This window comes from Mustelus asterias, chromosome 24, assembly GCF_964213995.1.
Source record: "Mustelus asterias chromosome 24, sMusAst1.hap1.1, whole genome shotgun sequence".
Lineage (NCBI taxonomy): Eukaryota > Metazoa > Chordata > Chondrichthyes > Carcharhiniformes > Triakidae > Mustelus > Mustelus asterias.
In genome coordinates, this window is record NC_135824.1 from 50,602,963 (window position 1) to 50,630,891 (window position 27,929).

The 27,929-nt window shown below is 48.9% G+C and overlaps 1 protein-coding gene across 1 annotated transcript in view; it reads left to right on the forward strand.

Moving 5' to 3' along the window:
• The first annotated feature begins 2,284 nt into the window (after window positions 1-2,284).
• LOC144511099 (cytochrome P450 2F3-like) overlaps window positions 2,285-27,929 on the forward strand; it is a 36,196-nt gene continuing 10,551 nt past the window's right edge. Inside the window, exons 1-4 of the mRNA XM_078241076.1 lie at window positions 2,285-2,541; window positions 17,659-17,821; window positions 20,305-20,454; window positions 24,148-24,308. Of these exons, the coding sequence (XP_078097202.1) occupies window positions 2,365-2,541; window positions 17,659-17,821; window positions 20,305-20,454; window positions 24,148-24,308 (651 nt within the window). The 5' untranslated portion in view covers window positions 2,285-2,364. The remainder of the gene's footprint in view (window positions 2,542-17,658; window positions 17,822-20,304; window positions 20,455-24,147; window positions 24,309-27,929) is intronic.

The window sequence follows — 27,929 nt, forward strand, 5'->3', positions numbered from 1 at the left end:
AGCAGCAATAAATATTATAAATTGTTCAATCCCCACAACGAGCCTGTATTTGACATCTGGTCGGGCATCTTAATCACTGTTTTGGCAGCAATAAAATGAAGCATTCTGGGACAGTTGAGTCAAATGCTATTTAATCCTTACTCACCGATACGACATAAACTTCCGACTCTCACTGTGTAGAACTTGAATAGTTGAAAGGATGATATATCAGCACCAACAAAAAATGCTGGAAATACTCACCAGCTCAGGAATCATAGAGTCAGAGGTTTACAGCATGGAAAAGGCCCTTCGGCCCAACTTGTCCATGCCGCCCTTTTTTTAACCTTAGGCTAGTCCCAATTGCCTGCATATCCCTCGAGACCCATCTTACACATATAACTATCTAGACGCTTTTTAAAATACCCACCTCTGCTACTACCTCTGGCAGCTTGTTCCAGACACTCACCACCCCTCTGGACCCTTTTGTATCTCTCCCCTCTCACCTTAAACCTGTGCCCTCTAGTTTTAGACTCCCCTACCTTTGGGAAAAGTTATTGACTATCTCGCTGATCTGAGCCCCTCATTATTTTATAGACCTCTATAAGATCACCCCTCAGCCTCCTACGGTCCAGAGTAAAAAGTCCCAGTCTATCCAGCCTCTCCTTATAACTCAATCCATCAAGTCCCGGTAGCATCCGAGTAAATCTCTTCTGCTCTCTTTCTAGTTTAAGAATAGAATCAGTGGTGGAGACAGAAACAGAGGCTGGACTTTTACCGGCACGCCCACCCTGATTCCGGGGGCGGGCGAGGCTCGGAGAACGGCATTCTTCGTTGGCCTAGGGGGGGATTGTGTGAACCTCGGGCGGACGTGCCAGGAAAATTCCACCTAGAGGGTTGATGTCCTTTCATCAGAACCGGAAGAAGTTGGAGAGTTAACAGATCTTAAGCAAGAACAGAAGCACTGAAATTGGGGTGGGGGGGGGGGGGGGGGGGGTGGAGGGGGGTGGTTGCAGTTTGCTGGAGGAGAGACGAATTGTAGAACCATAGAATCCCTACAGTGCAAAAGGAGACCATTCAGCCCATCGAGTCTGCACCAACTCTCTGAAAGCATCTCACCCAGGCCCACACCCCGCCCTATCTCCGTAACGCCACACATTTACCTCACTAATCCCACTAGTCTACACATATTTGGACACTAAGGGGCAATTTAGCATGGCCAATCCACCTAACCTGCACATCTTTGGACACCAAGGGACAATTTAGCACGGCCAATCCACCTAACCTGCACATCTTTGGACACTAAGGGGCAATTTAGCACGGCCAATCCACCTAACCTGCACATCATTGGACACTAAGGGGCAATTTAGCACGGCCAATCCACCTAACCTGCACATCTTTGGACACTAAGGGGCAATTTAGCATGGCCAATCCCCCTAACCTGCACATCTTTGGACTGTGGGAGGAAACCGGAGCACCCGGAGGAAACCCACGCAGACGCAAAGAGAACATGCAAACTCCACACAGACAATGACCCAAGCCGGGAATCGAACCTGGGTCCCCAGAACATTTGCCGAGTTCTCTGGATTAATAGTCTAGTGATAATACCATTGGGCCATTGCCTCCACCACCCCCCCCCCCCCTCCCCCCCACCTCCACCTCCACACACCCCCCCCTCCCCCCCACCTCCACACACCCCCCCCACCCCCCCACCTCCACACACCCCCCCCATAAAAAGGTTTTTTTAAAGTTTATTTACTAGCGTCACAAGTAAGGCTTACATTAACACTGCAATGAAGTTACTGTGAAAATCCCCCAGTCGCCACACTCCTGTTCGGGTAACACTGAGGGAGAATTTAGCACGGCCAATGCACCCTAACCAGCACGTCTTTCGGACTGTGGGAGGAAACCGGAGCACCCGGAGGAAACCCACGCAGACACGGGGAGAACGTGCAGACTCCGCACAGACAGTGACCCGAGCCGGGATTCGAACCCACGTCTTGTCGGAGTTTGTGTGCTTAATCTCTGGACACTCAGCTCCAAGCCACATTGTTGTGACTCAGACGTGAGCCAGTCTGTCACAGGGCTCAGCCCGAGGGGTAGGGAGGAGGGGGAGGAAGTTTGATAAAACAACTACACGCATGCCAAGAAAAATTCAGCGAGTAACAGTGAGGAGTCGTGGACTCAGTTCCTGTCACAGAAATGTTGTAACTCAGGGGGTAGCTGTCTCCGCCCACGGGAGGGACCTATGCTTCATTCTTATAAAGGCTGCACACTGCAATTGAGACAGTCACGGCTTCCCTTCCACGCTTGTTTCAACAAAGGAGTCAAAACTTGGCAGAAGTTTCAAAGGTGCAGCAGAGGCCATTGTCAGTGGGCTGAACTGCTATGGATCCCACTGCCTGTGCAGTGACTCTCACAGTCCTCGCACTGACTCTGCTGCTACTCGCATGCTGGAAGGCAAGGTTCAGACACAGCCGCCTCCCTCCTGGTCCTCCTGCTCTCCCCTTCCTGGGCAATGCCCTACAGATCGACAAGAGAGCACCTGACCGATCCCTCATGAAGGTAAGCCAACTTTCTGTCATTCCCCAAAGGGCTAAAGAAAACAGTACAAATGAGGAGATAAGAATGCTGTTCCAAAACTGGTCTGGCATACCTTAAAACAGAACACTGGTTAAAATGTGGAAATAAGAATATTGAAAGCATTAGTGCAATGCCCATGCCTGATCTGCATGTAGATAGATTCGACACTTAGTGGGCAGCACGGTGGCGCAGTGGTTAGCACTGCTGTCTCACAGCGTCTGGAACCCAGGTTCAATTCCGGCCTCGGCTCACTGTCTGTGTCGAGTCTGCACGTTCCCCCTGTGTCTGCAAGGGTTTCCTCCGGGTGCTCCGGTTTCCTCCCACGCTCCCAAGCTGTGCGGGTTAGGTGGATTGGCCGGGCTAAGTTGTCCCTTAGTGTCCAAAGATGTGCAGGTTAGGGGGATTGGCCATGCTAAATTGCCCCTTAGTGTCCAAATATGTGTAGGTTAGGTGGATTGGCCATGCTAAATTGCCCCTTAGTGTCCAAAGATGTGTAGGTTAGGGGGATTGGCCATGCTAAATTGCCCCTTAGTGTCCAAAGATGTGTAGGTTAGGGGGATTGGCCATGCTAAATTGCCCCTTAGTGTCCAAAGATGTGTAGGTTAGGGGGATTGGCCATGCTAAATTGCCCCTTAGTGTCCAAAGATGTGTAGGTTAGGTGGATTGGCCATGCTAAATTGCCCCTTAGTGTCCAAAGACGTGTAGGTTAGGTGGATTGGCCATGCTAAATTGCCCCTTAGTGACCAAAGATGTGTAGGTTAGGTGGATTGGCCATGCTAAATTGCCCCTTAGTGTCCAAAGATGTGTGGGTTAGGTGGATTGGCCATGCTAAATTGCCCCTTAGTGTCCAAAGATGTGTGGGTTAGGTGGATTGGCCATGCTAAATTGCCCCTTAGTGTCCAAAGATGTGTAGGTTAGGTGGATTGGCCATGCTAAATTGCCCCTTAGTGTCCAAAGATGTATAGGTTAGGTGTATTGGCCATGCTAAATTGCCCCTTAGTGTCAGGGGGGTTTGGCAGGGTAAATGTATGGGTTACAGGAATAGGGCCTGGGTGGGATTAGTACAGACTTGATGGGCTGAATGGTCTCCTTCTGTACCGTAGGGATTCTATGATTCTATGAATATTGTTCCAAACTAGAGGGGGCACAGAAGAGATTTGCCAGAATGCTGCCTGGGATGGAACATTTAAGTTATGAAGAGAGGTTGGGTCGGCCTGGGTTGTTTTCGTTGGAGACTGAGGGGTGACCTGATCGAGGTGTACAAGATTATAAGGGGCATGGACAGGGTGGAAAGGGAGCAGCTGGTCCCCTTAGTTGAAGGGTCAGTCACGAGGAGACATAGGTTTAAGGCGAGGGGCGGGAGGTTTAGGGGGGGATGTGAGGAAAAACATTTTTACCCAGAGGGTGGTGAGGGTCTGGAACGCGCTGCCTGGGAGGATGGTGGAGGCGGGATGCCTCACATCCTTTAAAAAGTACCTGGAGGAACACTTGGCAGCCATAACATTCAGGGCTATGGGCCAAGTGCTGGCAGATTAAATTAGATGGGAGTTCAGGCTTCTAATGTGTCCAGTGCAGACTCGATGGGCTGAAGGGCCTCTTCTGCACTCTATGATTCTAATCTTGTGTACCTCATAGTGGAACATCGGTTAAAAGTTGGGGTGGCACCATTGGCACAGTGGTTAGCACTGCTGTCTCGGGTTCAATTCCCGGCTTGGGTCACCGTCTGTGGGGAGTCTGCATGTTCTCTCCGTGTCTGCGTGGGTTTCCTCCGGATGCTCCGGTTTCCTCCCACAGTCTGAAACATGTGCCAGTTAGGTGCTAAATTCTCCCTCAGTGTACCCGAACAGGCGCCAGAGTGTGGCAACTAGGGGATTTTCACAGTAACTTCATTGCAGTGTTAATGTAAACCTATTTGTGACACTAATGATAAATAAAGCGGGAAGTGAGAATACCTTGCTGAACTAGCCCTGTGTACCTTAAAATGGAACGTCGGTTTAAACTAGGAAATAAGAATATTGTTCTGATTTGGTCTGTTTGTTATTCATCCGTGGGACATGGGCGTCACTGGCTGGCCAGCGTCTATTGCCCATCCTTAACCACTCCCCCTCAATCTCCAACCTTTTTCAATAAACCCATGCCACCGGTATCTAAATTTGATTTGATTTATTATTGTCACATGTATTAGCATACAGTGAAAACTATTGTTTCTTGCGCGCTATACGGACAAAGCATACCATTCATAGAGAAGGAAAGGAGAGGGTGCAGAATGTAATGTTACAGCAGTGGTTCCCAAACTTTTTTCACTGGGCCGCACTTTCGGAATAAAAATTTGCTCGCGCCTCACCGAATTTTTTATTGATAAGAAATACATTCAAAAACCAAAAAAAACAACTCCTCCTAGCAGTGCTCGATTCATAACATAGAACACAACTACTTTATAATATGATCATGGGACATCCAGAAAGTATAAAACAATGCTTGTTTAAACCGTGTTTCAATGTTTCTTTGATTGTCCTTGAATCTTCCCGCCACACTTGCCATCCTCTCTCGCCGCACCAGTGTGGCGCGCCGCACCCTTTGGGAACCACTGTGTTACAGTCACAGCTAGGGTGTAGAGAAAGATCAACTTAGTGTGAGGTCGGTCCATTCAAAAGTCTGACAGCAGCAGGGAAGAAGCTGTTTTGGAGTCGGTTGGTACGTGACCTCAGACTTTTGTATCTTTTTCCTGACGGGAAGAAGGTGGAAGAGGGAATGTCCGGGGTCCGTGGGGTCCTGGATTATGCCGGCTGCTTTGCCAAGGCAGCGGCAACTCAACCAAAGGTAACTGGGCCCACTTGTCCATTCTATATCTCTGCAAACCGCCTCACCCCCCATAATTTTATACACTTCAATTAAATCTCTCTCACCTCACCCATTCCAAATAAAGTACCCCCACCCCCTCAGCCTATCCAATCTTTCCTCATCACTGACGGTCCCCAGGCTTGGCAGCGTCTCTGGCAAAAACAACAAAAAACGAACATTCTTTCTCAACGAATGTCAGCACCAACCTTGTGTCAATCTCCTGTATATATATTAACCACAAGATACATGTGGCTCATTAGGAACCCAGATGAGACTAATTACAAAAAAGGAGTAACAGATGCCATTCTCATGTCTGGACCTGCACCATTCATCATCGCGCAGTGTATGTATGCAATCTTTAACCGTATTTGTGAGAGGGTTAGCACAATAGTAGGATTTATTTTATTCATTCATGGGACATGGGCGTCGCTGGCTGGGCCAGCATCTATTGCCCATCCCTAGTTGGCCGAGGGCATTTGAGAGTCAACCACATTGCTGTGGCTCTGGAGTCACATGTAGGTCAGTCCGGGTAAGGATGGAAGATTTCCTTTCCTAAAGGACATGAGTGAACCAGACGGGTTTTTCCGACAATGGTTCCACGGTCATCTGTAGATTCTTAATTCCAGATTTTTTTATTGATTTTAAATGCCGCCAGCTGCCATGACGGGGTTCGAAGCCGGGTCCCCAGAACATTAGCTGAGTTTCTGGATTAATATGGGTCGCACGGTGGCACAGTGGCCAGCACTGCTGCCTCACAGCTCCAGGGACCCGGGTTCGATTCCCAGCTTGGGGCACTGTCTGTGTGGAGTCTGCACGTTCTCCCCGTGTCTGCGTGGGTTTCCTCCGGGTGCTCCGGTTTCCTCCCACAGTCCAAAGATGTGCGGGTTGGGTTGATTGGCCATGCCAAAATGCCCCTTAGTGTCCTGGGATGTGCATGTTAGAGGGATTAGCAGGGTAAATATTTGGGGTTTTGGGGATAGGGCCTGGGTGGGATGGTGGTCGGTACAGACTTGATGGGCTGAATGGCCCTCTTCTGCACTGTAGGATTTCTATGATTCTCTGAGTAGTCTAGCGATATTACCTCTAGGTTATCCCCTCCCCAGGTAACACACAGCGTCTGTTTGCTCATCGATTAGTGTGTGTGTTTTAGACTCTGATAGTCTGTTACGTAAATACATTTATCTGCGTGGTATACAAGGCATTCTCTGTTAGGAGTTAGTGCTTGGGGCTAAAATGGCCCCTGCAGAGCCACACCTTGGACTTTTCACCTGGGACTGAGCCTATTTGACCGAGTTTTTTGGGTGACTGTCCTTATATCCCCCCGTGTGGCTCAGTGTCAAGAGAGTTCACTCTGAATTCTGGGGTGTGGGGCGGGGGGATAGTTGAGGAAAAGTTGGACAGGTCGGGTCTGTATCGTAGAATCCCTACAGTGCAGGAGGAGGCCATTCAGCCCATCGAGCCTGCACCGACAACAACTCCACCCAGGCCCAATCCCCGTAACCCCACATATTTACCCTGCTAATCCGCCTGACACTAAGGGACAATTTAGCATGGCCAATCCACCTAACCCGCACATCTTTGGAGTGTGGGAGGAAACCGGAGCATCCCCATGCAAACTCCACACAGACAGTGGCCCAAGTCGGGAATTGAACCCGGGGCCCTGGCGTTGTGAGGCACCAGTGCTAACCACTGTGCCACCGTGCCACCCTTTGTACTTTAGACTCTATTGGAGTGTAGAGGAATGAGAGGTGATCTCATCGAAACATGTAAGATCCTGAAGAGGCTTGACTGAGTGGGGGCTGAAAGAATGGGGGAGGTGGTAGTGTCGTGGTATTGTCACTGGGCTAGTCAATCTAGAGATCCTGGGTAATGCTCTGGATCCAAGTTCGCATCCCACCACGGCAAATGTTGAAATTTAAAGTCAGTAAAAACCTGGAATTAAAAGGTGAAACCATTGTCGATTGTCGGAAAAACCCATCTGGTTCACTAATGCCCCTTCAGGGAAGGAAATCTGCAGTCCTTACCCGGTCTGGCCTACATGTGACTCCAGAGCCACGGCAATGTGGTTGACTCTTAACTGAAATGGCGCCACTCAGTTCAAGGGACAATTAAAGATGGTTAATAAATACTGGCCCAGCTAGCAATGCCCACATCCCTTGAGATCATAATTACCGCCCAATCAGGGAGCTCATACTCCAAGAGGGCAACATCATGTGCCTGGTTGAAGCCATTATATAACATTGACCTGAGGTGCTAATGGTGAGCCGGTAGATAGGTCGGGAACAGAGATGCCTATCTAGCGATGCCAGAAATATTTGGGAATTAACTGGACTGTGCTTCTCTGAGGGACAGGTGCCTAGTTACTTGTGTGACCAAATCCCACCCTCACCTTTTCCATTATTAAATGGTGGCAACAAGGCTGGATGTCTGTGTGGAGTCTGCACATTCTCCCCGTGTCTGCGTGAGTTTCCTCCGAGTGCTCCGGTTTCCCCCCACTCCAAAGATGTGCAGGTTAGGGGGATTGGCCATGCTAAATTGCCCCTTAGTGTCTAAAGATGTGTAGGTTAGTTGGATTGGCCATGCTAAATTGCCCTTTAGTGTCTAAAGATGTGTTGGTTAGGTAGATTGGCCATGGTAAATTGCCCCTTAGTGTCTAAAGATGTGTAGATTAGGTGGATTGGCCATGCTAAATTGCCCCTTAGTGTCCAAAGATGTGTAGGTTAGGGAGATTGGCCATGCTAAATTGCCCCTTAGTGTCCAAAGATGTGTAGGTTAGGTGGATTGGCCATGCTAAATTGCCCCTTAGTGTCCAAAGATGTGTAGGTTAGGTGGATTGGCCATGCTAAATTGCCCCTTAGTGTCCAAAGATGTGTAGGTTAGGGGGATTGGCCATGCTAAATTGCCCCTTAGTGTCCAAAGATGTGTAGGTTAGGTGGATTGGCCATGCTAAATTGCCCCTTAGTGTCCAAAGATGTGTAGGTTAGGTGGATTGGCCATGCTAAATTGCCCCTTAGTGTCCAAAGATGTGTAGGTTAGGTGGATTGGCCATGCTAAATTGCCCCTTAGTCTCCAAAGATGTGTAGGTTAGGTGGATTAGCCATGCTAAATTGCCCCTTAGTGTCCAAAGATCTGTAGATTAGATGGATTAGCCATGCTAAATTGCCCCTTAGTGTCTAAAGATGTGTAGGTTAGGTGGATCAGCCATGCTAAATTGCCCCTTAGTGTCCCTGAATGTGTGGGTTAAGGCGATTAGTGGGGTAGATACGTGAGGTAGAGGGATAGGGCCTGGATGAGATGCTCTGTCAAAGAGTCAGTGCAAGCCCGATGGGTGGAATGGCTTATTCTGTGCTGTGGGGATTCTATGATCACTTGCTGAACTTCTGCTATTCAGTGTTTCATCAGAGTTTACTGATATAAAACTAACAGGAAATGCTTGATAGACAGACACATCAGCAAAGTCAATGTTTACACAGGATGGGAAATTCCAGCTCCACAAACAAATATATATACATGTAGCTCAACCATGTCGAGCAGAGTCGTCATTCATCGGAGTTTAGGCTTCGGCCTATATCGGGCAACCTCCTGATGAGATGGATCCAAATCAACTGATCAGCTTGCCACCCTGAGACTAGAATGAAAAGAGGGGTTTTTAAAGGGACCTGACTGTCTCTCTCTCACTCTCTCTCTGTCACTCAGACACATTCCTCCTGCCTCGAGGCTACTCTTCCCCTCCTCTCTCTCCTAACCCTCCATCCCTTCTCCTTGCTATTCCCATCCTGTATGCACGGATGCAAGCATGTACCACGCCACTAATTTGAAACGTGTTGACCATTCTCCCACAGGCAACTGGTCCATCTTCAGGCCAGAGTAGGAGTGTTAGTCGGCTGATCGACTGCAGGAGCCATCGCAGGAACCCCAATTTCTGTTGTCCACAAGAATGATCCTCCCAGCATCTTTGTGAGGGAGCATTTTGTCAAATTCTGGTTCAGTTATTGCATTCCAGGGCTAAATTGTCCCTTAGTGTCCAAAGATCTGTAGATTAGATGGATTGGCCTTGCTAAAATTGCCCCTTAGTGTCAGGGGGACTAGCTAAGATAAATGCTTGGGGTTATGGGGATAGGGCCTGGGTGGGATTGTGGTCGGTGCAGATTCGATGGGCCGAATGGCCTCCTTCTGCACTGTCGGACTCTATGATTCTATGATTCTAGTTTGGCGTTAGTTGGTCCCCATAGTTAGCCTCCCCTCTCGCTCCCCTGCATTGTCCCTGCTTTGAGGTTTGAATGTTTTGAATGTTTTTAAGACAAAGATAGATAGATTTTTGAACAGTAAAGGAATTCAGGGTTATGGTAAGCGGAGATGAGTCCATGAAAAGATCAGCCATAATCTTATTGAATGGCGGAGAAGGCTGGAGGGGCCAGATGGCCCACTCCTGGCTCCTATTCTTGTGTTCCTATTTTAATCGGCAATGGAACCTCACACTTCCCCAGTTAGCATAATCCAGTGACCTGGTGAAGCACTGACTCCCATAAAGGATGTAGTGGTTTTTTCACTGGACCTGGGTTCGAATCAGCCGCGGCAGATGTTGAAATTTGAATTCAATAAAAATTTGGAATTAAAAGTCTAATGATGACGATTAAACCAGTAAAACCCATCTGGTTCACTAGTGTCCTTTAGAGAAGGAAATCTGTTGTGTTTACCTGGTCTGGCCTACACGTGACTCCAGACCCACACCAATGTGGTTGACTCTTAAATACCCTCAGGGATGGACAATGAATGCTGGCCCACTTTTCTTTATTCATTCGTGGGACATGGGTGTCGCTGGCTGGGCCTCATTTATTGCCCATCCCTTGTTGCCCGAGGGTAGTTGAGAGTCAACCACATTGCTGTGGCTCTGGAGTCACATGTCGGCCAGACCGGGTAAGGACGGCAGATTTCCTTCCCTAAAGGGACATTAGTGAACCAGATGGGTTTTTCCGACAATGGTTTCATGGTCATCAGTCGATTCTTAATTCCAGACTTTTTTAAAAATTGAATTTAAATTCCATCATCTGCCGTGGCGGGATTGGAACCCAGGTCCCTGGAATATTAGCTGAGTTCCTGGATAAATAGTCAAGCGATAATACCACTAGGCCATCACCTCCCTCTAGTCTTCAAGTAAAACGGATAGAGATTCAATCACATCTTTCGAAAGGGATGAATACTCGATGGAGAAATAAAATTGTGGACAGAATGGGGGAAGAGGGAAGTTTTAAAGTTTATTTATTAGTCACAAGTAGGCTTACATCAATCACATCTTTCGAAAGGGATGAATACTCGATGGAGAAATAAAATTGTGGACAGAATGGGGGAAGAGGGAAGTTTTAAAGTTTATTTATTAGTCACAAGTAGGCTTACATCAACACCGCAATGAGGTTACTGTGAAAATCCCCTAGTTGCCACACTCTGGCACCTGTTCGTGTACACTGAGGGAGAATTCAGCACGGCCAATGTACCTAACCAGTACATCTTTCAGACTGTGGGAGGAAACCGGAGCACGTGGAGGAAACCCACGCAGACACAGGGAGAACGTAAATTCTGAATCTCACCAGCAGTCCAATTAGAGTGCTTAATGAATACTGGTTAGATATTCACAGGCGGGATGGTGTCGCAAGGCTTGTCTTGCTCACCAATCTGAAATGACCTATTCCCAAAGATAATTTCCATGCTCTAATGAGAATGGCACTTCTAACAATATGCTAATTACCTAAATTAATTAACTTTGATGTACTAAATTAATTAATTTGGACAGTGACCCAAGCCAGGAATTGAACCCAGCTCCCTGGCGCCGTGAGGCAGTAGTGCTAACCACTGTGCCACGGTGCTGCTGTCATTGGGAGCCTGGAGTTAACTGATAGCTCTTTCGAAGAGGCTGAATTCTGAGCCTCCTACCGAGGAGTGACTTTCCGGTTTTGAAGCTCATGCGGAATGAGCGCTGAGGAAACCACTGGATGGGCCAAAAGGCCTCCCCGGCCCTGTATGATTCTACGAAGCCTAAGAAGTTTGAGTTACAAAGAGAGGCTGCATAGACTGGAACTTTCTTCCCCGGAGTGTATGAGACTTAGGGGTGATCTTATAGAGGTCTGTAAAATAATGAGGGCCATAGATCAGCTAGATAGTCAACATCTTTTCCCAAAGGTAGGGGAGTCTAAAACTCCAGGGTTTAAGGTGAGAGGGGAGAGATACAAAAGGGTCCAGAGGGGCAATTTTTTCACACAGAGGGTGCTGAGTGTCTGGAACGAGCTGTCAGAGGCAGTAATAGAGGCGGGTACAATTTTAAAAAGCATTTAAACAGTTACATGTGTAAGATGGGTATAGAGGGATATGGGCCAAGCGCGGGCAATTGGGACTAGCTTAGTGGTTTTAAAAAAAAGGGACGGCATGGACAAGTTGGGCCGAAGGGCCTGTTTCCATGCTGTAAACCTCCATGACTCTAAGTGCCTCAGTGACTCCCTCAAGACATTGCGACATTCAAAGATTTTGAGGGCCTGATACATTTCCAGTTCCTGCGGTCAATGATTATTTGTTTCCCTGGGTGTGTCTTGTTTATCCAGAGCATGTGGTAGGAATGCCTCCCCACCCCCCCCCCCCCCCCCCGACCCCACTCTCCCCACTCCCTGTATAAACTGCAAACACGCTGGCACTTTCCAGATAGCAGCCAGCTGTCCGATAAGCAATTTCTTTCACCCAATCGATTTTTTAAAAGAGAAATTATTTGCGAGGTTCACAGACTACAACAAGTGATCAGATAGCGATCAGAATGTTCTAGACGACTGAAGCTCCATCAGGGCAGCACTGACATGCGGGTGAGGGAGGATGAACATAAAGCTTCCAGGAATAGCACAATTGTGACAGAAGTGATGAGTTAAGATAGTGGGAATCTAACTACAGAGATGGACAATGGCAGCCAGCAACTGGTAAACAAAACTACAATCGCTGATCTGGGCGTTTTGCCACAAGAACAGGTTTTTTCACTTTATGCAGACTGACAGAAAGGTTAACTATTTCCACAATAAAAGAGAAACTTTCTTCACCCTCTCGCGGGATGCGGGTCCCGCCAGCATTTATTGCCCATTCCAAATTGCCCATCCCTTATTGCCCTTGAACTGAGTGTCTCACTTGGCCACTTCAGAGGACACTTGAGAGTCAAACGTAAGGGCGGCACGGTGGCACGGTGGTTAGCCCTGGTGCCTCACAGCACTGGGGGGCCTGGGTTCGATTCCTGGCTTGGGTCACTCTCTGTGCGGAGTCTGCAAGTTCTCTGCGTGGGTTTGCTCCGGTTTCCTCTCACAGTCCAAAGATGTGCTGGTTAGGTGGAAATGCAGTAAGAGTTTTAACAACACCAGGTTAAAGTCCAACAGGTTTATTTGGTAGCAAATGCCATTAGCTTTCGGAGCGCTGCTCCTTCGTCAGATGGAGTGGAAATCTGTTCTCAAACAGGGCACAGAGACACAAAATCAAGTTACAGAATACTGATTAGAATGCGAATCTCTGCAGCCAACCAGGCTGTGGTTGGCTGTAGAGATTCGTAGTCTGTGACTTGATTTTGTGTCTCTGCGCCCTGTTTGAGAGCAGAGTTCCACTCCATCTGACGAAGGAGCAGCGCTCCAAAAGCTAATGGCATTTGCTACCAAATAAACCTGTTGGACTTTAACCTGGTGTTGTTAAAACTCTTACTGTGTTTACCCCAGTCCAACGCCGGCATCTCCACATCAGGTGGAAATGGCCATGCTAAATTCCCCCTTAGTGTCAGGGGGACTAGCTAGGATAAATGTATGGGGTTATGAGGATAGGGCCTGGGTGGGACTGTGGTCAGTGCAGACCTGATGGGCCAAATGGCCTCCATTTGATTTGATTTGATTTATTATTGTCACATATATTAACATACGGTGAAACGTATTGTTTCTTGTGCGCTATACAGACAAAGCATACTGTTCAGAGAGAAGGAAATGAGAGAATGCAGAATGTAGTGTTACAGTCATAGCTAGGGTGCAGAGAAAGATCAACTTAATGCAAGGTAAGTCCATTCAAAAGTCTGACGGCAGCAGGGAAGAAGCTGTTCTTGAGTCGGTTGGTATGTGACCTCAGACTTTTGTATATTTTTCCTGACGGAAGAAGGTGGAAGAGAGAATGTCCGGGGTGCGTGGGATCCTTAAGCACTGCAGGATGCTATGATGTTGCTGTGGGTCTGGAGGACAGAATTTTCCCACAGGAATCGTAGCGGGCGGGATACGGACTATGGAAAGGTCTGTTGACCTTGGATGGCATTTTCCGGTCTTGAGGCGACGAAACTGGAAAATTCCAACCATAGAATCATAGAATCCCTACAGTGCAGAAGGAGTCTACATATAGGTCAGACCGGGTAAGGACAGCAGATTTCCTTCCTTAAAGGGGCATTAGTGAACCAAGTGGGGCTTTTTTTAAATGACAATTGATGGTGGTCGCCATGGTTACCGTTACCGAGACAAGCTTTTATGAATTGAATTCAAATTCCACCAGCTGCCGTGGTGGGATTCGAACCCGTGTCCCATGAGCATTAAGTGACTGCTTGTCTTCTCATCCAGTGTCTGCTGTGCCATTGACGAACAGTGAGAGGATTGGAGGATTGGGGTGGGGGCCAGGGTGTGTGAGACTCCCAAGCTGAAAGCCCCCTCAGCCTGGGCCCAGATCAACCTGGTCCCATCAGGCACCCCTTCCTGCCTCCGATGGAAGTGAGGCTGACCTGGGGCGGTGGGGAGAGGGGGTGGCGTTCAGGCTGAGGTCAAAGGTTCAGGTTGACTTGGGCACCTAGAATGTTCTTCAGGAGTCGGGCCTTCACCCTCCCTCCTCATATATTTCCCAAACACCTCAGCAGGAGGCCAGAGAGGGTGGGTGGGGGGGGATTGGAAGGTGTGGTTGTGTACAGGCCTCCTACTCAGGCAATGCTCTTTAACACATAGCCTTTAAACACCAGTCAGAGCCATTCGTACAGGATGCTACCCCAGCGACCTCCTCCCCCACCACCACACATCCGTCTCCACACAATCCCCTCCCCACCCCCAAGCCAGGATAAATATTCCGTCAACATTTACTGATTAGGGCTAAAAGTGATTGCCTTTCCAGTAAAAAGGAGGCCATTTTGGCCATCGAGTCTGCACCAAGCCTCCAACAGAGCATCTTACTCAGGTCCAACCCTCCCCACTCCATCCCGTAACCCCACGCATTTACCCAACTAATCCCATAACCTACACATCTTTGGACACTAAAGGTCAATTTAGAATGGCCAATCCACCTAATCTACACATCTTTGCCCCTTAGTGTCCAATTTAGCATGGCCAATCCACCTAACCTACACATCTTTGGACACTAAGGGGCAATTTAGCATAGCCAATCCACCTAACCTACACATCTTTGGGACACTAAGGGGCAATTTAGCATGACCAATCCAACTAACCTACACATCTTTGCACAAAAGGTTTTGTTTCTCACCTTGTAAGAACCTCTTGAAGGGGGTAAGTGAAACCTCCCCCAAGTGCTCCATCAGCTGTGATGAGAGAAGACAGGAGGCTCCTGTGGTGTAGGCCCCATTCTCACTCGGCATGCTGGAAGTGTTGCCAATTTACCAAAGAGACATCATTATGTGTTTCCACATAAATACCAGGCAATGACCATCACCAATAAGAGACACTCTAACCACCGCCCCTTGACATTCAATGGTGGAACCATTACTGAATCCCCCACTGTCAACATCCTTTGAGTTACCATTGACCAGAAACTCAACTGGACTTGCCACAGTGGCTACAACAGCAGGTCAGAGGTTAGGAATACTGCAGCGAGTAATCATAGAATCCTACAGTGCAGAAGGAGGCCATTCAGCCCATCGAGTCTGCACCGACAACAATCCCACCCAGGTCCTAGCCCCGTAACCCCACATATTTACCCTGCTAATTCCCCTGACACTAATTTATCATGGCCAATCAACCTAACCTGCACATCTTTGGATTGTGGGAGGAAACCGGAGCCCCCGGAGGAAACCCATGCAGACACGAGGAGAACATGCAAACACCACACAGTGACCTGAGGCCGGGATTGAACCTGGGTCCCTGGCGTTGTGAGGCAGCAGAGCCAACCGCTGTGCCACCATGGTGCCTGTAACTCACCTCCTGACTCCTCAAAGTCTGTCCACCATCTACAAGACACAAGTCAAGAGTGCGAAGGAATACTCCCCACTTGCCTGGATGGGTGCAGCTCCAACAACTCTCAAGAAGCTCGACATCATCCAGGACAAAGCAGTCCCACTTGATCGGCACCACATCCACAAACATCCACTCCTTCCACCACCGACGCTCAGTAGCAGCAGTGTGTACCATCTACAAGATGCACTGCAACAATTCTTAGGCAGCACCTTCCAAACCCGTGACCACTTCCATCGAGAAGGCCAAGGGCAGCAGACACATGGGAACACCACCACCTGCAAGTTCCCCTCCAAGCCACTCACCATCCTGACTTGGAAATATATCGGCCGTTCCTTCGCAGTCGCTGGGTCAAAATCCTGGAATTCCCTCCCTAATGGCATTGTGGGTCAACCCACAGCACGTGGACTGCAGCGATTCAAGAAGGCAACTCACCACCACCTTCTCAAGGGGCAACTAGGGATGGGCAATAAATGCTGGCCAGCCAGCAATGCCCACGTCCTACGAATGAATAATAAATAAAAAATTATTTCTCAACCGGTCTCTGAGCACGAGATTAACTCTCTTAAGGGAGCAGGTGCTTAAAGAAGAGATAGGCTTTTGCCTCACTAAACTGAGAGAAAATTCTCCATGCCCCATTCTTGAACCTTTCAATCGAGCCAATCTTCTTGGGTGGTCTGCTAGAGAGGCTCTGTATACACAAGAGGAACTACTTTGCTTGGAGGTGGGAATTTGAATGGGTTTCACATTATCCAGTTTATAGATAACACATATATACATGCATAAATGTGAAATAGAAGCAGGAGTAGGCCATTCAGCCCCTCGAACCTGCTCTGCCATTGGATAAGATCATGGCTGATCTTCTATCTACCCCCATCTACATTCCCATCTACCCCCTCAGTAACCTTTGATCCCCTCTCCTAACAAGAATCTATCTCCCTCCGCCTTCAAACTAATATAACCATTTAAGTGGCCATTCTTCCTCTATTGAGTCTAGCCAATCCAGCTCTGGCTATTGGACTATGAGTCCTGTGTTCCCCTGCCATTTGTAGATGGTGAGGTAGTTTATTTCCTGAAGGTTTTTCTCAGGTGGCACGGTGGTTAGCGCTGCTGCCTCACAGCGCCAAGGACCCGGGTTCAATTCCAACATCAGGTGACTTTGGAGTTTGCACGTTCTCCCCGTGTCTGTGTGGGTTTCCTTCGGGTGCTCCGATTTCCTCCCATTGTCCAAAGATGTGTGGGTTAGGTGGATTGGCCATGCTCAATTGCCCCTTAGTGTCTAAAGAAGTGCAGGTTAGGTGGATTGGCCATGTTAAATTGCCTCTTAGTGTCCAAAGATGTGTAGGTTAGGTGGATTGGCCATGTTAAATTGCCTCTCAGTGTCCAAAGATGTGTAGGTTAGGTGGATTGGCCATGCTAAATTGCGCCTTAGTGTCCAAGGATGTGCATGTTAGGTGGATTGGCCATGTTAAATTGTCCCTTAGTGTCCAAAGATGTTCAGGTTAGGTGGATTGGCCATGTTATGTTGTCCCTTAGTATCCAAAGATGTGCAGGTTAGGTGGAATAACCATAGTAGACTGTCCTTTAGGGGGTTTGGTGCAGGTGTGTTGGGCTGGTAAATTCGCAGGGTTACGGGGACATGGCAGAGGGGAGGGCCCAGGTGGGATGTTCTTTTGGAGAGTCAGTGTGGGCTCAATGGGCTGAATGGCCTCTTTCTGCATTGTAGGGATTCTAAAACCATGGATAAGTGAACATTGAGCCGGCAATGAGCACACCGGCGTAGAACAACCTCTACACAGATAAGCAAGTTCACGGAAGAAGAAGTTGAAGATAGCGGTGGCTTTCTGTTTATTGAAAGATCTCTGGATAGCAAGGAGACTCAGCCAGGGGAGCCCAGGGAACAGGTTGGGGGTCGGGGAAGAGGGACCAGCTGGAACCCTCAGGCCAGCTCACACCCGCGGGGGCCTTTTCCTTGTTGTAAACGGTTCCAGTTAATGGGATTGTGCCTCTCTGTCCTGTGGTGACTGAATCCCACACTCTGTCTTTACAGATGAGTAAGAAGTATGGTTCTGTGTTCACGGTCTGGCTCGGACCCCGTCCCGCGGTGGTTTTGTGCGGCTTCGAAACGGTCAAGGAAGCGTTGGTCAATCGGGCGGAGGATTTCGGGGCCAGAGGCACGGTGCCATCCATCAGGAAAATCACAAAGGGATACGGTAAGAATTGAGAGATTTGGGCACAGCGTAGAACATTACCATCCCGTTTCCCATACCTGCTGGTATTATCACTAGACTATTCACCCAGAAACTCAGCTGGTTAGGGTGCATTGACCCGAACAGGCGCCAGAGTGTGGCGACTAGGGGAATTTCACAGCAACTTCATTGCAGTGTTAATGTAAGCCTTACTTGTGACTGATAAATAAACTTTGACTTTAATGTTCTGGGGGGGACCCGGGTTCGAATCCCGGCAGATGGTGGAATTTGAATTCAGTAAAAAAAAAATCTGGAATTAAGAATCTACTGATGACCTTGAAACCATTGTCGATTGTCGGAAAAACCCATCTGGTTCCTTTAGGGAAGGAAATCTGCTGTCCTTACCCGGTCTGGCCTACATGTGTCTCCAGAGCGGGTAAGGACAGCAGATTTTAACCACCAATGTGGTTAACTCTGAACTGCCCCTCTGAAATGGCCGAGCAAGAGACTGAGTTCAAGGGCAACTAGGGATGGGCAATAAATGCTGGCCCAGCCAGCGACGCCCATGTCCCACGAATAAGGAAAAAAAAAATTACTTTGCACTTATCTTCCTTCCTCTTTTCCCCTTCTTGCTCCATTCCCATCCCTCTTAATCATCATAGAAACCATACAGTGCAGAAGGAGGCCATTCGGCCCATCGAGTCTGCACCGACCACAATCCCACCCAGGCCCTACCCCCACATATTTACCCACTAATCCGCACATCCCAGGACTCTAAGGGGCAATTTTTTTTTTTTTAACCTGGCCAATCAACCTAACCCACACATCTTTGGAGTTTGGGAGGAAACCGGAGCAAACCCACGCAGACACCAGGAGAATGTGCAAACTCCACACAGACAGTGACCCAAGCCGGGAATCGAACCCAGGACCCTGGAGCTGTGAAGCAGCAGTGCTAACCACCGTGCTACCGTGCCGCCCAAGCATCTCTCCCTCTCTACACCCACCCTCATTTACCTCAGGCCTTCCCTCAGTTATCTGCTCCAGCGTCCCAGAGACAGTGAATTCCAGTAATGAACACTCCCTGGCACTGAGTTTGTCTGCTGCGATGGTGACTGAGGAGTTAATGTTGTATTTTTATTCCCCCACCCCCAGGGCACATTCTTGAAACGTGCGTTTGACCTATTATCCATTAAGCTATCAGTGTGATCTCAGTCCTCTGCACCCAGGTGAGGCGTGGCACCTGCGAGTGTGGACTATAAACCTCAGAGCCTCGCCTCTCCCCCCCAGCCCCCGCTGTCTGATGGAAAGCTGGTTAAATACTTGAGGAATCGAAGGCTGCGTGATTGGGTGAGACGTCCTAAGATGGACTCCTCCGGTGCCTCCATAAAAAAACCCAGCACAGACCTCAATAACCTCTTTCTGTGTTGAACATTCACCTCAAGCATCACCTCCCCCTCCCTCCCCCGCCCCCAGAGGTATTTTTTCCCAAGCAGTAAACATAGAAATTCAAAACTAGAAGCAGGAATAGGCCATTCGGCCCTTCGAGCCTGCTCCGCCATTCATTTTGATCATGGCTGATCATCAAATTCAATATCCTGATCCCGCCTTCCCTCCCATAGCCCTTGATCCCTTTAGCCCCAAGAGCTATATCTAATTCCTTCTTGAAATCACACAACGTTTTGGCCTCAACTACTTTCTGTGGGAGTGAATTCCACACATTCACCACCCTCTGGGTGAAGAAATTTCTCCTCACCTCAGTTCTGAAAGGTTTACCCTTTATCCTCAAACTATGGCCCCTAGTTCTGGACTCCCCCCACCATCGGGAACATTCTTTCTGAATCTACCCTGTCTAACCCTATTAGAATTTTGTAAGTTTCTATGAGATCCCCTCTCACTCTTCGAAACTCCAGTGAATATAATCCTAACCGACTTAGTCTCTCCTCAGACTTGCCATCCCAGGAATCAGCCTGGTAAACCTTCGCTGCACTCCTTCTATAGCAGGGACATCCTTCCTCAGATAAGGACCGTCGCTTTTGAATCCAGCTCTCAAAGGTGAAAGGTCAGAGGTTAACCTGACCTTCTTTGACCTTCAATCGGCCCTGGCTTGCAGCTCAAGACAGAACCAGCTGCTGTGAAGGGTGGGCTGCAGGAAAGGGAAGGGGAGGGAGGGGCAGGAAGGTCCGTCCCCACGCAGATCCCCCCCCCACCACCATGCCCACAACCACCCCCCCCCCCCCCCTCTCCCCATCCCCCCCTCCATTCGGTCGTTGCCACGTCAGCTCAGGGTGGCATGAAAATAAACTCAGTTCATTCCACTGAGTGACAGTGGAGTAGGGAAGAATACCTCCCCCCCCCCCCCCCCCCGCAACTCCCCTCAGAGTTTTGTGGTCCCCTTCACTCCCACTCCTCTTTAACATGACAAAATGGCGGAGTCTCTCTGAATCATGCCAACCTCTCTCCTCATGTGAAGGGGTCTCTCTGAATCACGTCACCCTCTCTCCTCCCAGGAATCGCCAGCAGTAATGGGCATCGCTCTCGCCAGCTTCGGAGCTTTGCCATCGCGGCTCTGAGGAATTTCGGGAAGGGGAGCACGACGTTGGAGGATTTCATCCAGCAGGAGGCCAAGTGTCTGGTGGACGTCTTCAGAGGCACGAAAGGTGAGTGATTCCTCTCAGACCAGACAGGAGGCTGAATCCCAAATCCCCTCAACCCACAGCCCGCCGGCAGCTTGTATTTTGTGGTGAAGTTCCCTCACACCATTGGTCATGGCGACTCCCAAGATCCCGACTTTGAGAAATACAGAGCCTTGGTGATCCAGAGCAGATGGTCCTCCAACAGAAACCAGTTCAGGAAGGTCGGAATACACAAGATATAGTGTGAAAAGAACGGGTGTACAAAGGACAGCTTCTATCTGTAGCATTGTCAGTCACATCCCCTGGGGCGGTTATCATTGACCAGAAACTCAACTGGACCCAGCCATATAAACACAGTGGCTACAAGAGCAGGTCAGAGGTTGGGAATACTGCGGTGAGTAATTCACCTCCTGACTCCCCAAAGCCTGTCCACCATCTACAAGGCACAAGTCAGGAGTGTGATGGAATACTCCCCACTTACCTGGATGGGTACAGCTCCAACAACACTCAAGAAGCTCAACACCATCCAGGACAAAGCAGCCCACTTGATTGGCACCCCATCCACAAACATTCACGCCCTCCACCGCTGACGTACAGAGGCAGCAGTGTGAACCATCTACAAGATGCGCTGCAGTAACTCACCAAGGCTCCTTAGGCAGCACCTTCCAAACCTATGATAGCTACCATCCAGAAGGCAAGAGGCAGCAGACAAACATCTGGAAGTCACTCACCATCGTGACTTCGAATTATATCATCGTTCCTCCACTGTCGCTGGGCGGCAGAGTGGCACAGTGGCTAGTACTGCCTCACAGCGGCAGGGACCCGGGTTCAATTCCCGGCTTGGGTCATTGTTTGTGTGGAGTTTGCACATTCACCCCATGTCTGTGTGGGTTTCCGCCGACAGTCCAAAGATGTGCAGGTTAGGGGGATTGGTTATGCTAAATTCTCTCTCGGTGTACCCGAACAGGCGCCGCAGTGTGGCGACTAGGGGATTTTCACAGTAACTTCATTGCAGTGTTAATGTAAGCCTACCTGTGACTAATAAATATACTTTACTTTTGGGTTAAAGTCCTGGAACTCCCCACCCAATGGCACTGTGGGTGTAGCTACAACACATTGGCCGGAAGCTTACCACCGTTCCTGCCGATGGGATTTTCCCATCCCACCGCAGTGAACGGAGATTTGGCTGGGTGCCAAATACTCCAGCCTCGCTGCAGTGGGAGTGTGGCGTGAACAGCAGGTAAGGTCGCACCTATGGACCGCAGTGGCACCTCACCACCACCTTCTCACTTAGGGATGGGCAATAGATGCTGGGCCGAGCCAGCGACACCCACATTCTGTAAATGAATTTTGAAAAAACCTTCACAGTCACTGGGGTGGCACGGTGGCACAGTGGTTAGCACTGCTGCCTCACAACGCCAGGGACCCGGGTTCAATTCCAGCCTCAGATGACTGTCTGTATGGAGTTTGCACGTTCTCCCCATGTGTGTGTGGGTTTCCTCCAGGTGTTCCGGTTTCCTCCCACAGTCCAAAGATGTGTAGGTTAGGTGGATTGGCCTTGCTAAATTGTCGCTTAGTGTCCCAACGATGTGCAGGTTACGTGGATTGGCCGTGCTAAATTGTCCCTTAGTGTCCAAAGATGTGTAGGTTAGGTGGATTGGCCATGTTAAATTGTCCCTTAGTGTCCAAAGATGTGTAGGTTAGGTGGATTGGCCATGATAAAATACCCCTTAGTGTCCAACGATGTGCAGGTTAGGTGGATTGGCCATGATAAATTGTCCCTTAGTATCCAAAGATATGCAGGTTAGGTGGATTGGTCATGCTAAATTGCCTCTTAATGTCCAAAGATGTGCAGGTTAAGGGATTAGCGTGACCTTACGGGAATTGGGGGGGCGCGGTTGATGGGCCTGGGTAAGATGCTCTGTCGGAGAGTTGGTGCAGACTCGATGGGCCAAATGGCCTCCTTCTGCAGTGCAGAGTTCTATGTTCAATGCTTGACTTTGAATGCATTGATTATTCTCCATTCTCGCAGTTGGATACCCTCACACTCAAACACTTCATTGCGAATCTCTGCAATGCTCACAAGAAGACAGTTTAACATTCAGTATTTGAGTTAGAAGCATTGTGAGAATAGAACAGGTCAGAGGCTATTTTAACTTTTGGTGTTAAATGTAAAGTATCAAACCTTGCAACACGGGAGCAGGCCATTCAGCCCATTGCGCCTGTACCAGCCTAATGGAATTCTTAACTTGTTGGGAAGGAAATGTGGACAAGCTGTGTAACAAATGGCTGCCACCTGTTTACCAGGGCTTTGGTGAGGCCACACCTGGCATATAGTGTGCAGTTATCTGAGGAAAGATGTCCTCGCTATAGAAGGAATGCAGCGGAGGTTTACCAGGCTGATTCCTTGGATGGCAGGTCTGCCATATGAGGAGAGACTAAGTCGGTTAGGATTATATTCACTGGAGCTTGGAAAAGTGGCACAGTGGCACAGTGGTTAGCACTGCTGCCTCACAGCGCCAAAAGGACCCGGGTTCAATTCCGGCCTCGGGCGACTGTCTGTGTGGAGTTTGCACATTCTCCCCGTGTCTGCGTGGGTTTCCTCTGGGTGATCCAGTTCCCTCCCACAGTCCAAATATGTGCAGGTTAGGTGGATTGGCTGTGCTAAATTGACCCTTAGTGTCAGGGGGATGAGCAGGGTAAATAAGTGGGGTTATGGGGATAGGGCCTGGGTGGGATTATGGTCTGTGCAGACTCGATGGGCCAAATGGCCTCCTTCTGCACTGTAATGATTCCATGAGAGGGGATCTCATAGTAATTTGTAAAATTCTATTAGGATTAGAGAAAGTAGATTCAGAAAGGAGGTTCCCGATGGTGGGGGAGTCCAGAACTAGGGGTCATAGAATCAAAGAATCACTACAGTTCAGAAGGAGGCCATTTGGCCCATCAAGCCTGCACCAGCAACAATCCCACCCAGACCCTATCCCCGTAACCTCACATATTTACCCTGCTAATCCCCTGACACTGAGGGGTAATTTAGCATGGCCAATCCACCCCTAACCCACACATCTTTGGACTATGGGAGGAAACCAGAGCACCCGGAGGAAACCCACACAGTCATGGGGAGAACATGCAAACTCCACACAGACGGTCACCCGAGGCCAGAATTGAACCCGGGTCCCTGGAGCTGTGAGGCAGCAATGTTAAGGATAAGGGGTAAACCTTTTAGGACTGAGGTGAGGAGAAATTTCTTCACCCAGAGGGTGGTGAATGTGTGGAATTCACTACCACAGAAAGTAGTTGAGGCCAAAACGTTGTGTGATTTCAAGAAGAAATTAGATATGGCTCTTAGGGCTAAAGGGATCGAGGGATATGGAGGGAAAGGGGGAATCAGGATATTGAATTTGATAATCAGCCATGATCATGATGAATGGCGGAGGAGGTTCGAAGGGCTGAATGGCCTACTCCAGCTTCTAGTTTCTATGTTTGACGCTGTCAGCCAATCAGATATCCCTTGTGTTTTCTTGCTAATTGGTTGTGGATGTTGTTGGCCAACCCATTGTGAACCGTTTTTACACGACTGCCCCTCAAGTACCCAAGGTGACTACAGAAAAATAGGCCCTACTCCTCCTCCCTCCCTCCTTCGGGACACTGTCCAGTGCTCTGTCATGCTCCATTAACCAACTCACGCTTTGTTGTGCCTTGTTATCTCATCAGAGTCGCCCTTTGACCCCACCTTCCAGCTGACCTGTGCCACGGCCAACATAATGTGCGCCGTTGTCTTTGGGAACCGGTTTGACTACACGGACTCAAAGTTGCTCACCCTGCTGGACATGATCACAGAAAACATGAGGGTCATTAGCAGCCCCTGGGGTCAGGTAAGGTGAATCTCTGTCGCTGCTTCCTCTCTCTGTCTTCACCTCTTTATTGCTGAGTAACCCTTTTACCCACCGATAACCTCTGATCTTTGAACTCATCCCCAATCGGAGGGTGACCTTACTCTCGCACACCAGAACTCACCAATATTTTCAACTCACATAAACAGTCTTCCTTCTGGATTCACCGTGGTGGCACGGTGGTTAGCACTGCTGCCTCACTGCACCAGGGACACGGGTTCAATTCCTGGCTTGGGTTACTGTCTGTGCGGGGTCTGCACGTTCTCCCCGTGTCTGCGTGGGTTTCCTCCGGGTGCTCCTGTTTCCTCCCACAGTCTGAAAGACGTGCGGGTTAGATGCATTGGCCGTGCTAAATTCTCCCTCAGTGTCCCCAAACAGGCGCCGGAGTGTGGCGACCAGGGGATTTTCACAGTGACTTCATTGCAGTGTTAATGTAAGCCTACTTGTGACACGAGTAAATAAATCTAAACTTTAACTTTAACATTAAACTATACATGGGATAGAAGGAATGAAGGGTCGGTGGGAGCTCTGAGTGATAGAAATTTGGAGTTCAGTTCACTTCCCTCCACCCCCCAAACATTTTCATCCTCATAACAACTTTCCTAAATCGTTGCCAGAAGGGGAAAACCGCAGATTCTTTCTTCGTTAAAAATAATTATAGTCTTCTCAAAACATAAAACGAAGGCATGAATATACGAAATAGGAGCAGGAGGAGGCCATTCGGCCCCTTGAACCTGCTCCGCCATTCAATAAGACCGTGGCTGATCTGTTTGTGTTGAGTTCCACCTTTTCCACTTACCCCTGATAACCTTTGACGCCATCACCCAACAACAATCTATCTCCCGCCGCCTTAAAAGTATTCAGTGACCCCGCCCTCATCGCCTTCTGAGGCAGAGAGTTGCAAAGTCGCACAACCCTCTGAGAGAAAGAAATTCTCCTCATTTCTGTCCTAAAAGGGCGACCCATATTTGTAAAACGGTGCCCCCTAGTACTGGGCTCACCCACAAGAGGAAACACCCTTTCCAAGTTCATCTTGTCGAGACTGTTCAGGATCTTACATTCTTCAATAGAGTCTCCCCCTCACTCTTCTAAACTCAAGTGGAAACAAGCTCAATCTGTCCAACCTTTCCTCACAAGACAACCCGCTCAATCCAGGTATCCTTTGAGTAAACCTCCTCTGAACCATCTCCAATGCACTTACATCCTTCTTTTAATAAGGAGACCAAAACTGGCACAGTATTCGAGATGCGGTCTCACCAACGTCCAGTATAAATGAAGGATAACAGTTTGGAGTTTGCACGTCCTCCCCGTGTCTGCGTAGGTTTCCTCCGGGTGCTCCGGTTTCTTCCCACAGTCCAAAGATGTGCAGGTTAGGTGGATTGGCCATGCTAAATTGCCCCTTAGTGTCCAAAGATGTGCAGGTTAGGTGGATTAGCCATGTTAAATTGCCCCTTAGTGTCCACAGATGTGCAGGTTAGGTGGATTAGCCACGTAAAATTGCCCCTTAGTGTCCAAAGATGTGCAGGTTAGGTGGATTGGCCATGCTAAATTGCCCCTTAGTGTCCAAAGATGTGCAGGTTAGGTGGATTGGCCATGCTAAATTGCCCCTTAGTGTCCAAAGATGTGCAGGTTAGGTGGATTGGCCATGCTAAATTGTCTCTTAGTGTCCAAAGATGTGCAGGTTAGGTGGATTGGCCATGCTAAGTTGCCCCTTAGTGTCCAAAGATGTGCAGGTTAGGTGGATTGGCAATGCTAAATTGCCCCTTAGTGTCCAAAGATGTACGGGTTAGGTGGATTGGCCATGCTAAATTGTTCCTTAGTGTCCAAAGAGGTGCGGATTAGGTGGATTGGCCATGCTAAATTGCCCCTTAGTGTCCAAAGATGTGCAGGTTAGGTGGATTGGCCATGCTAAATTGCCCCCTAGTATCCAAAGATGTGCAGGTTAGGTGGATTGGCCATGCTAAATTGCCCCCTAGTATCCAAAGATGTGCAGGTTAGGTGGATTGGCCATTTTAAATTGCCCCTTAGTGCCCAAAGATGCGCAGGTTAGGTGGATTGACCATGCTAAATTGTTCCTTAGTGTCCAAAGAGGTGCGGGTTAGGAGGATTAGCCATGCTAAATAGTCTCTTAGTGTCCAAAGATGTGCAGGTTAGGTGGATTGGCCATGGTAAATGTGTGGGGTTACAGGGATTGGGCCGGGGATATGAACCTGGGTATGATGCTCTTTTGGAGCGTTGGTGCCGATGCGACAGGCTGAGTGGCCTCCTTCTGCACTGTAGGGATGCTATGGTTATATGTGTGTGATGATGTGGAGATGCCGGCGTTGGACTGGGGTAAGCACAGTAAGAAGTCTCACAACACCAGATTAAAGTCCAACAGGTTTATTTGGTAGCAAATACCATAAGCTTTCGGAGCACAGCTCCTTCGTCAGATGGAGTGGATATCTGTTCTCAAACAGAGAACCAAATAAACCTGTTGGACTTTAACCTGGTGTTGTGAGACTTCTTTCTATGTGTGTGGCCATGGGGGACTCTTTAAGTCGTGTTACTCCTTGTTCCTCATGGGTGTTCCCACACCTTCGCCTCCGTTCTAAGCCATGTGCTGCCTCAGCCTGTCTCACTGTCAAATGATTCACACGTCCCTTCATCCACTCCCCGAAAATACCGGCAATGCCCTGGCAGCATTTGAATGGTAACCATGGGCGTTGCTCCATAATGACATTCACACACTGGGAGTCTGCTGGGAGTTATTGTGAAGATATTTTGGAACAGACTGGCAGTTTCTGTCCCCACCCTGTGATACTCCCTTCTCTCCTGGCTCCAGGTGGATTGTCGTCCTGCTAACTCAAGTTAGCTGGTCTTTATCCCATTGCTGTTTATGGAATCACACAATCCTCCATTATTTGATTTATTGTCACATGTATTGGGAAACAGTGAAAAGTATTGTTTCTTGCGTGCTTTACAGATGAAGCATACCGTTCATAGAGAAGGAAAGGAGAGGGTGCAGAATGTAGTGTTACAGTCATAGCTAGGGTGTAGAGAAAGATCAACTTAATGCGAGGTAGGTCCATTCAAAAGTCTGATGGCAGCAGGGAAGAAGCTGTTCTTGAGTCAGTTGGTACGTGACCTCAGACTTTTGTATCTTTTTCCCGATGGAAGAGAGAATGTCCGGGGTGTGTGGAGTCCTTGATTATGCTGGTTGCTTTTCCTGAGGCAGCGGTAAGTGTAGACAGAGTCAATGGATGGGAGGCTGGTTTGCGTGATGCTCTGGGCTACGTTCACAACCCTTTGTAGTTCCTTGCGGTCTTGGGCAGAGCAGGAGCCACACCAAGCTGTGATACATCCGGAAAGGATGCCTTCTGTGGTGCATCAGTAAAAATTGGTAGCGGACATGCAAAATTTCCTTAGCCTTCTGAATGCCTCGATTGAAGCTGCCTCCACCATGGTTCCAGGCAGCGCATTCCAGACCCCAACCACTCGCTGGGTAAGAAAGATGTTCCTCATATCACATTTGAAGTAGAGGCGTTGGCGGGGCTTTCTTAACTATAGCGTGGAAGGTCCAGGACAGATTGTCGGTGATCTGAAAACCTAAAAACTTGAAGC